Raw genomic sequence first — 13,648 nt, 5'->3', positions numbered from 1 at the left:
ATGGCCAGGACAAAAAAAACCCAGTTCATTATAACCGTCTGTTCCTTACAAGCGTTCTCGTTATAAACGTAGTTAACTGTAAAACAAATCTACAAAATAAACTTTGCTTTTATTTCTTTTCATTCTCCCTGATGATGGAAGTTTCCTGCAAACATGCCAAGTGTAGAATTTTCGTATCGCATCGTGTATCTTGTACTGTACCGCATTACATACCCAGGTTTGGGAAAGTTGAGACTGAGATAAGTCACTAGCATTCAACAACATATGACTCAATTAGCTTTAAGCTCTCCAAGCCAGATGGGGGCGGTCGGGTAGCCTAGTGGTTAAAGCGTTCGCTCGTCACGCCAAAGACCTGGGTTCGAATCCCGACATGGGTACAATGTGTGAAGCCCATTTCTGATGTCCCCGCGCCGTGATATTGCTGGAATATTGCTAAAAGCGGCGTAAAACAAATCTCACTCACTCACTCACTCCAAGCCAGATGATCTGGGCAACATATACACCAACATGATTAACTGTCCACATTAGTGTTTCCTATCATGATACAATTCATTATATATATATAATTAGGGCTTGGGTTACCATGGTGACAGTATTGTCCGTCCCGAGCTATTAGTCTGAGAAGCTTGTTACAACTACGAGGCAACAAATATTGTGAGTAATGGGTTATGTACAGAAACCTGAAAGGGTCATTCTAACATTTTTAGTCTTTTTTGTCTTTGTTGTATAACGCCGCACTCAGCAATATTCCAGCCAGACGATGGCGGTCTGTAAATAATCGAGTCTGGACCAGACAATCCAGTGATTGACATCATGAACATCAATTCACGCAATTGGGACACGATGACATGCATCAACTAAGTCAGCGAGCCTGACCACCCGATCCCATTAGTCGCCTCTTATGACAAGCATAGTCACCTTTTACGGCAAGCATGGGTTGCTAAAGACCTATTCTACCCCGGATCTTCACTGGTCTACGTTTTAGTACCCATGTACTTTAAGTAGACTTGTTATTGCCTGTCAAAGAATATACAGTGAAATGTTCCTGGATTTACCAACCTCTGTTACCATGAACCAGCAGAAACAGTAACTTGTAGGGACAGCAACAAATTTGTATGACAATCGCCAAAAGAAAGGAGGGCTTTACAGGCAAACATTGCCGACAATGTTGTCATTCCTGTTTGATTTTGAAAACGTCTGTCAACACAGCTATACCTTCACTTTCCTTGCCTCATGATTAGCAGTGGACACTGGATACATAAGGCCGGTAGTGTAGTTTGTACATCGTATACATCGTATTGTACACAAGTATACTTAAAAGTGGTATCACGGTACCTAAGAGTGGTACCTGCAGGACAATGGCCTGTTTAGCATTAGAAACTGACATTAGTCCTATCATGCTGATATTCATGATAGTTGGACCAAACTTCTCAATAGTACCAGTAGAAATTGCCAAATTTTAAAGGGTTTCCACATGTCACTGCATATATAATTCATATCATCATATTCATAAGAACACAAGCTGGACATAGCACAGGAAAACAAGTTTCAATTAATAAAACCAGCATTTCACACAGGGTTAATATTAAAAGCAAGCGTAACCATGGTAACAAAAACAAGATATGTTAATTATCTAAAGTATCCTAACTAAGAGTCACAGGATTGTTAAAAAACAAGGTATTGAACTAAAACTTTCTAAGACTCTGTTAAACTTAAACAGTAATTAAACAGTAACTTAAAGACCCAACCAATTGAAACTTTAATTCTCATTATGATAATATGCAAAAGAAACATAGAGCTATATAAACAATGTATAAACACTATTTCCCCAAAAGCAAAGAAATCACAAACTCTACCTTCAAGACCAGGCAAATCCCAAGTTTTTCTCCGATTTGGTAAATAGTTGCTTGAATGGAAGGACTGGTAAATATCGTTGATTAATTTCATCATTGCCAGATGTTTCATTATCCATACATAAACATTGACCTCGTCCAAGATGTCCGCTCAATGTACAAAGCTTAAACTAATTATTGTCCAAAACTGAAGGAAGGGACCAGCAGGGTGTCCTCGCTTCCTATACAGTAAGAGGATTACGTTGTTAAACCTAGTTAATTACTTGTCAAATCTGTGGGAGGAAGCACAAGGTTTGACCCCAGACTGAGGTCACTTGCACCAGCTTTCAGTTCTGTCAAACTGGCAGTGTTGTTCAGAAGCTGACGACAGTTTTTATTGAGACTAGTCCATTAACAGTGAGTATACAATGTGGGTTATATGTTGTTGATGTGTGTTGTTCAATGTCGCACTCAGCAATATTCCAACTTTATGATGGAGGTCTGTAAATAATCGAGTCTGGACCAGGCAATCCAGTGATTAACATCATGAGCATTGATCTACCCAACTGGGATATGACATGCATTAGGGCTGGGACGAGTCCAAATTTACTACCCGGGTACCCACCTCCCTATTACCCAACCCTACCCAGGTACCCGCTGTAGGTCTCAAGAGATAGGTAAAACATGTCCGATTGGGAATAGTTTTGACCGTACTCCTTTCAAAATAAATTTAGATACACGTATAAACCGATCTTGTCATGCATACACTGAAGTTGACTGATGTTTTATTATTATGCAAACATATAACATATATATATATATATATATATATATATATATATATATATATATATATATATATATATATATATATATATGATATAAAGTGTGTGCAAAGTCAGAAAGAAATGTGAACATTTATCACTTATAGTGTAACCATAGAGTTCTAGATAATTTTTGCCATTAAACAATATAATCACGTGATTAACCACTGTTCCGGGTAGTCCTGTGGGTACCCGGGTCCTACTCAGTACCCACCCGACCCGAGTACCCGGGTTGCCCAGCCCAGCCCTAACATGCATCAACCATGTCAGCAAGCCTGGCCACCTGATCCCGTTAGTCGCCTTTTACAGCAAGCGTGGGTTGCTGAAGACATATTCTAGCCCAGATCTTCACAGGTATGATGTTATATTTACAGTAAACTACAGATATAACAAACTCAAATGGACCACTTATTTTAGTTCGTTATAACCGTAGTTCGTTATAAGCATAATGACAACATCTATACAGCAAATGGCGGGGACCAAAAAATAAGTTCCTTATATCCGTCAGTTCATTTTAAGCGTGTTCAGTATAAACATATTTTACTGTATTATTATTTTCATGTTTATTATGGAAGGTTCATTTCTATTGTCTGTAACCTCAATGGACATTGGACTTTTTCTACAAAATGTGATTCTGATTTTACCATTTATGTCAAATATGACTTTATACAGTTAGTCACTTTTATTACATTTAATATTTCGTACCATTTACACAATTCTTAACCTTATTTCAGACCTTGAACTTAGCCAAAAAATGTAAGCCACAATGAATTAATTGTTACATTTTTAGCCACAGTTTAAAAAAATGTAACTTCGGAAGCATTCTATTTTCTATAATCTTTCTTAAACAAATTGATCACGGCACCCTTACCTAAAGGGCGATGACACAATTGTCTGGCCTAAATCATGAAAATATCTTGACTTTTAAAAATACATTTGTAATGTTTTACAGCAATGGGAATGATATTGATGTCCATTAGCCAGTGGTAATCCATTGATAAAATTTCAACAGTATTACACTTAGCAGAGCTCCAGATAACTTTTTGAGCAATTGAGTTTTTACTCTAGGGTTTCTATCTTAATTGGGTTACCGTATTCGACGTAATAAGTAGGGCTGCAACGATACAGGAAGGTCACGATACGATATGCATCTCGATATTCTGGTCACGATACGATATGTATCTCGATACACAATGATAAAAAAAACAACACTTAAAGCATGTCAAGATTGAACCTTTCATGATTTTGGAACAGTCAAAATTATTTTATAATAACAGGTCTACTGAAGTTGTTCAACTTTCCTTCAAAACCATTCAAAGTTCAAACACCAGAAAATAATTAATGTACTCCACCAGTGATACAACTTCAAAGAATTTTTATGCAATGGTCGAAGATATTCTATTTTAAATTATTGTTTTATCAGGAATAATTTATTCCAATATCGTGTTACCTTAGTTGCAGCTTTTACTATATATATATTTATAATTATAAGAACCACAAGTGTAGCATTTTGGTACTGGTGATTGCTGTTGCAGGATATGTTTTCGTTTGGAACAATTTGACCAGTCACCCTAGGGACTTCCCGTGCTACATGTATTTCGATTGTGCTAATGTTATGTTGACATATATTAGCCAAATTGCCACAAATATGACTTTTAACGAGTCAAAGTATGGCATTTTTAATATATGTATCCATTCTCTAGCAACTAAAGTTTGTTTCAATGTGTCAAAAGCGGTAATCTGACCGTGGTTGCTGTATCTCTTCACACACGATTTCACATATCTTAATGAAAACAATATTAAATGAAATTTTGAATAAAATTAATAAAATATATTACAAACACAAGTCCAGAAATACAATGAACACGTTTTAATAACAAGATAGTATAATAATGGTATTGAATTGCGTACTTCAGTTCGGATTTGCTGACTTGTATTTTTGGTGTTATGTGATCAGCTGATAATGTTTTATGAGATGGGAAAAAACATCTGTCGGTGTAAAACCTGAGCTTATTAAAAATGTAAGTACGTTTTTGGGAGCCATGCGTTAGCGCGCGCTATAACCAAGTTAGCAGTTTATTGAAAGGCACAATAGCGAGGAAACGCTGTACTTGAGATTTGCATTCCGTATCATGGCGTATCGATAAATGGGCCCACGTTTATCGTATATCGTATCGTGGGTCAAGTATCGCGATATATCGGAATATCTGTGTATCGTTTCACCCTTAGTAATAAGCGCCCCGCTCTAATAAGCGCCCAAGGCGATATTTGCAAAAACCACGAAATTTACGATCTTTCAACTCTGTTGTTTTTCACCAAAATAATATTCTAATAAGAGCCCCCTATTTCAAATTTTGAGAGCGCCCTGGGTGCTTATTATGTCGAATACGGTATTACATTTTTCATTGGGTAACCAATATTTTTTCACTCATCTATTCATCACTCCATTGGTTTTTTGCAAAATTAGTGAACATTTTAAGATTTGAAACAAAATGAAATAATGCTGAAAAAGCTTCATTGGGTATTTACGCATGCTGTTTTTATACATTTGAGTTTTTCATTTAATGCATGCGTTTCTGTACGCAAGTTAATTGAAAGTTTTGAATATTTGTTTTGGTATTTTACGCAAATACGCTTATCTGAAGCTCTGACTGTGCCACAGGGTATCAGCTTCATGTGGGAGGACAACCTAAAGTGATGCAGGTCTTTGCCACTTTTGTGAAACCTACAAGCACAGGTATGGGGCTGACTATCTAGAAACATAATCAGCCGAATTTGAACCGACGACCATACTTTTCTGGCACACCTAAGGGATGCAAATTGTCATTAAATGACCAGTAGCCAAATATCTCTTATAGTCAGCAGATCCAGATGAGAATAGGTCTCCAGCAACCCATGCTTGCCATAAAAGGAGATTATGCTTGTCGTAAGAGGCAACTAACAGGCTCGTGGACTTGATTGATACATGTCATCGTGTCCAATTTGCTCATGATGCCTATCACTGGATTGCCTGGTTCCAGATTTGATTATTTACAGATTGCCGTCAATAGCTGGAATATTGGAACAAACAAACAAATCTTATAGTCAGCGCTACAGAGTATGTACCATACTTTACATGATTGAGTGAGTTGTGTTTGAAGTGAGTGAGTGAGTGAGTGAGTGAGTGAGTATTGTTTTACGCCGCTTTTTAGCAATATTCCAGCAATATCACGGCGGGGGACACCAGAAATGGGCTTCACATATTGTACCCATGTCGGGAATCCAACCCGGGTCTTCGGCGTGACGAGCTAACGCTTTAACCGTGAGGCTACCCGACCGTCCAGTTGTGTTTGAACAGTTTTCCAGTTATTTCACAATGTGCCAGCTTAATGTGAGAGGAAAGCTTGAAGTGATGCAGGTCTCAGACATTTACCACTTTTGAGAAACCTACTGGGATTTCATAAGGATATTAGATTTTTGAAATTAAAACTATGTGCCTCAATACTTTATAAGGGAAAACACCATGAAACAAGGAAATTTTTTGTGGAAGACAGTTTCTTTTCTTTTTGACAATCTGAATAATAATAATTTTTTTAAAGACTTTTCTGGGACAATCTTTTTATGGATAAAATCCCAGCCCCCCTCCCCCTACAGAATAAGAATATCAAATGATCGGACCTTAGACTAGACAACTTACAGGGCCACCCCTGTACTTTATGACCTGAATCAGTAGAGGGAGAGCTGGTGCAGCTATACTCGGCAACTGAAAACCTACAGCAAGTCTAGGCTTACAGGAAGATACAAAATGGTGGATCTTATTCACAAGTATACAAGTATACTTTTACAATATGTATTGCAATATATTGCCAACAAAAGTTATAAATATCCACCCATTTTAGGACACTGGAAATTTAAGACATTGTTATCTCAAAATAAATCTGCTTTCAGCTTATCACTGTTTACAAGGCTGCATAAAGCATTCACATTCAAGACAGGACAACTTGCATGTTTATTCACATCACAAATTATAAACTATTCTCCTATATCTGATGTCTGTCATCACTCATGTATCAAGGTCAACAGGTGGCACACTTTTCAGAAACATCACTTTTAGGTACAGAATATTTTTTGTCAAAAATTCACCCACTGCCCACTGCTTGTAAGTCCCAAACAACAATTTGCAGCTGAACCTATTGTGCTGCATTTTTTTCAGACTAAACTTTCCTGCCGCTTTAAATAAGCTTTAGCTTTTCTTTCAAGTATAATCTTAGGTTCTTTGAGATGCTCAGTTCATAATTTGATGACAGCAAAAGCTAGATGACTCAGTGTAGAAAAACACATTATGCATTATCAGTTCTATGAGAAACTACTAAAGTTATAGACTAACATCTAGTCTCTGAAATGAACATATCTTCCATAAAAACACAGTTGTTATACAGTTGTATCAGGGTCAGTATGATAGACTTCTGCCGTTAGTATATACAAAGTTACAGTTAACATAATAATACACTCACTAAGTTAAAGTACTGTGTTAGTAATGTTACCATGGTTACAATGATGTCATGTAGCAGTAAACAGGAGGTAGTGAATATTGTAATTTCACAGGCTGCCACAGAGTACTTCCCAAAACTCAAGATTTTATGAGCTCCTCGTTCTCTTGCTGCCACTCACAATATTCACTCCCCTCACCATCATAAACAGCCACATAACAATGGTATTAGATGGAGTAGTTCACCACTACAGTAAGTTTGTACTAAAAGTAAAGTATTTTCAAACCTGATGCTTGAAAAAAACCCAAAAAAAAACATAATTACAACATGCAGGTATCACATATCTTAAGCTAAAGTAACATGCATACATGACTAATTTCCAATCTCAGTAAAATCAGATCTAAGTTCTCGGTGCCGTTAAAGAAAGATCTGAGGACATCTCATTACGGGTCACGTCAGAACGACCTTTCACGAACTTTGACCAACCACTGAAATGACTAACAAGAAGTCGACATCAGCCAATTAGAAAACAGCTTTCTCGAGCTTTACGGCACTCGTTTCAACCTGGCGACTTCCATCTCAGACTACGCTTGAAAAATATGTTGACACAGTTCTCATTTAAAATTTTGAAAACTGAGCAAACAAACATTCCGGAATGTCTAATATATGGTTGAGATTGTATAGCAGTGCTTCCCACATACTATGCAACGGCTCCTCTGTTTATCCCATGGAAGCGAGAGATAGACAATAATTTTGACGGAATCAGTCGTACGGGACGTAACTGTCGTTCGGAATACCCCATGTTAACGTTTTCGAGGCTGCATGATTAGAAAACACGTTCTGACTGTCACTGTCATGATCTGGTAAGCGACGCTTTGATTTGTCGGATGAAAGGTCGTTCTGACGTGACCCATAATAGGATGTCCTCAGATCTTTGTTTAGCCTTGGCGAGAACTAAGATCTGATTTCAATGAGATTGGAGTTATTTCCAACCTGTACACTTCATAAAAATTTCACTTGATCTAAAACTAACATAACAGATCTTCAAACCATGCAGCATTAAAATCATCCAAATATGACAAAAAGTATTTTTTGCCATTTTTACATGCTATATGTAATGGAAGTGTAACGATACGATGGGGGCTAAGATATCCTGTTACTATGGGTGCGATACAATTCGAATCTTGATACATGACTTTTATTTGATAAGTTGATATTCCTTCTTATTGCAGTTGAATCACAACCCTGAACCTTGATTAAAAACATGAAAATATTTAGAAAATATCTGTTTGATAACGAGTTGGCGGCACACATGCGTTGCAAATCCTGCAATCGACCGAAATCTGCATGACTGTTTACGAACCGGGTTTCGATTTCGTTGCGCAGTTTTGATTGGGCTTTGCATAGACTCGTTAGTCCAGCCAAAACGTAACTCCATAACACCAGCCTAGTTCGGCAAGGGTGGAAACTGGACTTTTCGGAAAGATGCATCAGGTGGAACCTGAGCAAACATTGAACGCCAATATAAATGAAGGACACTTGGATTCTTGAACCAATCAGACGTCAGCTTTCTAAAACCAATTGGCTTCATTTCTTTACAACATTGATTTGGAAATTTTGATCTTAACAAAAGAAATCCCCCGCCCCACAACAAAAAATATGCCGTTGTACCAAATATGCCTGGTACTCCTCATTGGGTGAAGATGCCCTCATGCCCAGAAACGACATGATGTATAAAATATCCACAACATAATCTGGTGGCTTTTATTATTTTCATTCTGAATAGGCCAATTAACTTAATTTTCAAGATATAGACTTCAGATAGGCTTGTCTGAACATTTCACCTATGTGTACCAAGAATTAGAGTAGGCTGAATAGTTAACCTGACACAACCTCCTGTGAAGGTGTCTACAGAACTTCACACGCAGAGGAAAAATATCTGATTTTAATGAGATTGCAGTAAGTGCAGTGTCTAGGCTGAGACTAGAAACAGCCATCAGATCACTGTCATAGACTCCCAGGCCTCTAAAGCTTCTATAGGGCTGTGTATTGGGGAAAACATTGTATTGCAATATATTATGATGCATGTATCTGTACTGCAATACGTATTGCGATATATTAAGAGCTGAATTTTTTTACACTGATTGTCCATGCAGATCCTAGTTTTTACATACTGGATAAAAATCACTTCCCCTTTTCTGCTGTTTTTTGTGACAGAATGTCTGTATAGATCTTAAGATAAACTATACATGGAATTTGTAATATTTTTTACTCAAAATACCACAAGACAGAAAAAATATTGCAATATGTATCGTTTGAAAAGCATATTTCAGTGTATCGGTATACCGGTAATACAGTGTAGTCCTATTATTTTGTAATGAAAAACCCTATTACTGGTCATTAAAAAGATGTAAATGGAAATTATGAAATGAAATGTGAATCTAAACATGTCAACTATAAACTTCCTTGATACTTGACAGTGACGTGACCGTTCTTGAGTGCTTATTCCAACTGCCTAGGTAATGTTAAACCAGCACTAACATTACACCTGACCTCAATATCTGACCTGTGACCTCAATATCTGACCTGTGACACAAACAAGGAACAGGGTTATACTTACTCTCAGTGTAGGCATAGTCATCTTCATCTGCCGCTCCTACACTCAGGTTGCTCACTCTCCCCGCTGATCCATCAGACCCTGCAACCAACAAGGAAGAAGGTCATTAACCAAAGGAATGGGGGGCTGGGGGCTGGGTTGAAGGGGCAAAGAGCAGTGAAATAAGACTGTATCATTGCCCACCCAAACCCCTTCAAATACATGTTACATCTTTTCATTACAACTTCCCCCTCCTCCCTCCCTAAAGTAAATGACAAGTCCCTAAATAATGTTTAAATATATATATAAACAATATTTGAAAAATAGATATGTGTCATATTTTCTGGCCTTCCTGACCCCCATAGACCCCCTAAATTGTGATAAACTTTTGCACACCACTGAAAACTGAAACAGCATTTAAGCAAAAGAATGTTTACAAATATGTACTCTTTGGCATAAATATACCAAACAGACAATATATTTAATACCTAAAGAAAACCATCAAGTTGTGAGTATAATTCATTGGCTAAAAAAATATCTTGAGCCCCGTGAAGGGAAATCTTACCCTCTATATCATTCGTTGGGGTTGGTGCAAGAGCTGGGTAGTCATCCCTCAGCTTCTTCAGCAACTCAATCAGCTTATCCTTGTTACTTAGCAACTTCTTTGATAACTTTTCACTTTTCAGAGCTTCCAGAAATTTATCAAATTCTGTATAAAGAAAGAAATTACACAACATATATTATAACTTTCATACATCATAACTGAAAAGAATTATTACGTGACATAACTTAGATAATTATTCTGTTTTCTGAGAACAAACACACGTACATGTTTAACTTGTTTCAAGAGTTTGACTGATAATAATATCATGCAGTCTGTAATGTTACAGAAACATGTAATCATTGTGGCGACCAGCAATTTTATATTGACTTAGACGACCAAGAACAAAATTATCAGCAGTACATATATCATTCAATTATCCATATCAATATCACTCATCAGTTGTTTACTGAAGTTATATCAACATGACTTTACTGTTGATGATCAGCTGTTGATAAACATACAAATTCCATAAAACAAAAGGATTATTCTCTCCCTACTCTTATTTTATTCCTGCCTGCATTATCTGTTTACTTCGTGGTACCCACTAGGAATGGGACATGAGAACTTGAAAATGTTTACAAATTCGCCTTAGGCTTGTACAGGAATGTCTTTCGCGAGTCGTTTACTTGGATAGATCGAGTGAAAGTTGATGTTTTTCCTCACCTGATAAAGCATTGCGAATGCTCTCGTGAAACTGTGCCATCTTTGATTAAATGTACCCTTCCAAAAACTTCAAAATTACCAATAAAGGTATGTTTGACAGCTCATGTCTCTCAAAGTTCGTAATTCTCTTCCGGGTCCAGCCTTTGACTTCCTGCTTGCGGTAAGGTCAAAGTTTATATTGCTGAAGCCATTTGATTGGCTGGCGAAATGTTTGGCTGTGCCGTTCTCCTCCCTGACGCATTTATCTTGAAAGAAAGTTCTTAAATACTTTATATTTCGACCCGGCTCTTATTCAAGGCAGGCGTTTATTCAAAGATTTTCAAAATAATAACTAAAACAAATAAAAAAGCTTGATATGTGCTCGTAATGATTTATGTTAGTATTTTTCATTTAGTAATTAAATACAATAAATGATAACTGATTGACGTTTAAATTCATAAAATTCACAATCTCATTAAAATCAGATCTTAGCGCTCACTACCTGTGGCGTAGTTACTTCGTACCACAAAAAACAAGTGCTTACACTTTAAAATCGTCACAAAAATGAAATAAAATATAGTTTAAAACGAATGCACAATACAGTTGTCTTCTTTCAGTCGTTTAAATTGTTATAGTTACGTGATCTTTGGTCAATTACATCTGCTGTTCCGGCTACTAGTGTGAAAACTGTCGTGGATGAGGTGACTTTTTAAAATTAGTTTTGAGGATATCTGGGCTTGATCACAATGGTCAAACTGTTCAATCTACACTAACAATGCGTTATGTCCAGAACATGGTAGGGATATCTCTCATTCGTGACCAACTCGTGTAATTCCGGGACAACTCGAATAGCCACTCGTGCCCCTCTCGTGGCCATTTTTGCGCCTGGGTTCCATTTAAGCGCAAAAGGGCATAGTTAAAAAGAATTGTGAACTCGTTGTGTAATGATTCACTTATATCCACCCCCCCCCCCCCCCCCCCCCCCCCCCCCATCATATATATTCCAGATGCTATTTAAACACATCGGGACTTACGGTATTTATACAGTATGATTGAACGCATTGAACTTTATCTGGGGTATTTATTTAGATGCAAGACATGTGTCAAATAAAAAATAAAAAATATTCCTGAGGGATTCTTTGACGGAAGTACCTGAATTCATACGTGCATTGCGGTTGCTTAGTCGTATTTTCGCACATAACATTCATGAATAGGGGGACGAATCTTCTTGCGGGTTACGGAACGGGGGCGAGTGGTGACGAATGGGATATCTCTGCGATATCTCTGTTTTTTAAGATATAGTGTATTCCTCAAAAATGGACACATTCAGTACCACCCGTGAAGATCCGGGTTAGAATTGGTCTTCGTGTAGCAACCCATGCATGCTTGTCGGAAGAGGCGACTAACGGGATCGGGTGGTCACGCTGACTTATAGTTGATGTATGTTATGGTATCCCAGTTGCGTGAATGGATGCTCATGGCGTCAATCACTGGATTGTCTGGTCCAGACCCGATTCTTTACAGATTGTTGTCATGTAGCTGGAATACCGCTGAGTGCAGCGTTAAGCGACAAACAAAACAACAAAACATACGCTACAATAGTTTCGGAAAGTGACACAACCATCTTCATCTCTCTGTTGACCTGTCTTCCACCCCTCAGTCAGCCCATTACCTCTCACTGGTTGCATGGCACATCGATGACGTCTCATAGCAACGCACACATGTCCGTAGAATTGTCTGTTTGAAGTTTTACACAGATTCCAGGTGAATATTGAATATGTCAAGATAATGCGTCACTGGCGCCCTCTCAACATAGTACGATTCACATCTTATCCCAATTGTATAGATCGATGCGCATGATGTCAATCATTGGATTGTCTGGTCCAGACTCGATTATTTACAGACCGCCGTCATATAGCTCGAATATTGCTGAATGCGGCGTAAAACAGCAAACAGTACGATTCAGTGCATAATGCACCTGTAGCATACGCTTAAAAGTAGTTTAATTCAGGAAGTATTTATAAGACAAACGCCGCGCGACTGTCTGTAAACAATCGAGTCTGGACAGATAACCTTGTGACTGACATCATGAGCATCGATCCACGCAATTGGGATACGATGACATGCATCAACCAAGTCAGCGAGCCTGACCACCCGATCCCCTTAGTCGCCTCCTGCCGGGGTCAGTATACTGTGTCTCACTAGGGTAATCATTTAAAAATGTGGCATGGTATATCAGTGGGCTAGCACTATAAAATCGCCATTAGTCCGGACCATAACAAGCATCCAGACACATACACCTGCAAGCACGTTGCGATAAAAGTACAGTAATCTTGAACGCGACGTTAAACCCCATTTCACCTCGCCTCACCCCCACGACAGGGGACACCAAGAATGAGCTGCTCACAAAAAAAACAATGCAGGGAATCACCGCATGATGACCAACGCATTAACCAATGCACTAACCATAGGTTGCACGTTCCATTACGCGAAGTGAAGAGTTGTGTCCCTTAGTTGGCCCATTTCGAATTCTTCACATACCAACAGTGTAGGATTCTTCGGTTTGGGCCAGGACACAACTCTTTAGGTATTAGTATTAGAGGTATTTATTTCAACTTTAGCATTGTGCGTTTGCGTACATATTTTGTCAACGGAAACAGCCAGAAGGATCTTACTAACGT

General features: G+C 38.1%; 1 protein-coding gene across 7 annotated transcripts in view; it reads right to left on the bottom strand.

Moving 5' to 3' along the window:
• LOC124135936 (src kinase-associated phosphoprotein 2-B-like) overlaps positions 1 to 11,140 on the bottom strand; it is a 33,314-nt gene extending 22,174 nt beyond the window's left edge. For 5 of the 7 annotated variants that reach the window (XM_046501635.2, XM_046501636.2, XM_046501638.2 and 2 more), the window contains exons 1-4: positions 10,989 to 11,140; positions 10,287 to 10,430; positions 9,746 to 9,823; positions 7,412 to 7,417 (exon numbers count right to left, since the gene is read on the bottom strand). In XM_046501635.2, the coding sequence (XP_046357591.1) occupies positions 7,412 to 7,417; positions 9,746 to 9,823; positions 10,287 to 10,430; positions 10,989 to 11,028 (268 nt within the window). In that variant the 5' untranslated portion in view covers positions 11,029 to 11,140. The remainder of the gene's footprint in view (positions 1 to 7,411; positions 7,418 to 9,745; positions 9,824 to 10,286; positions 10,431 to 10,988) is intronic. The other 2 variants (XM_046501639.2, XM_046501633.2) reach the window with 1 other exon arrangement.
• Between the last annotated feature and the right edge of the window lie 2,508 nt (positions 11,141 to 13,648).

The sequence above is a fragment of the Haliotis rufescens genome, unplaced genomic scaffold, assembly GCF_023055435.1.
Source record: "Haliotis rufescens isolate VD_foot unplaced genomic scaffold, xgHalRufe1.0.p SCAF_4, whole genome shotgun sequence".
In the NCBI taxonomy this organism is placed as follows: domain Eukaryota; kingdom Metazoa; phylum Mollusca; class Gastropoda; order Lepetellida; family Haliotidae; genus Haliotis; species Haliotis rufescens.
The sequence above is the reverse complement of the archived record's forward strand: the minus strand, read 5'-3'. Positions and strand labels throughout refer to the sequence as shown.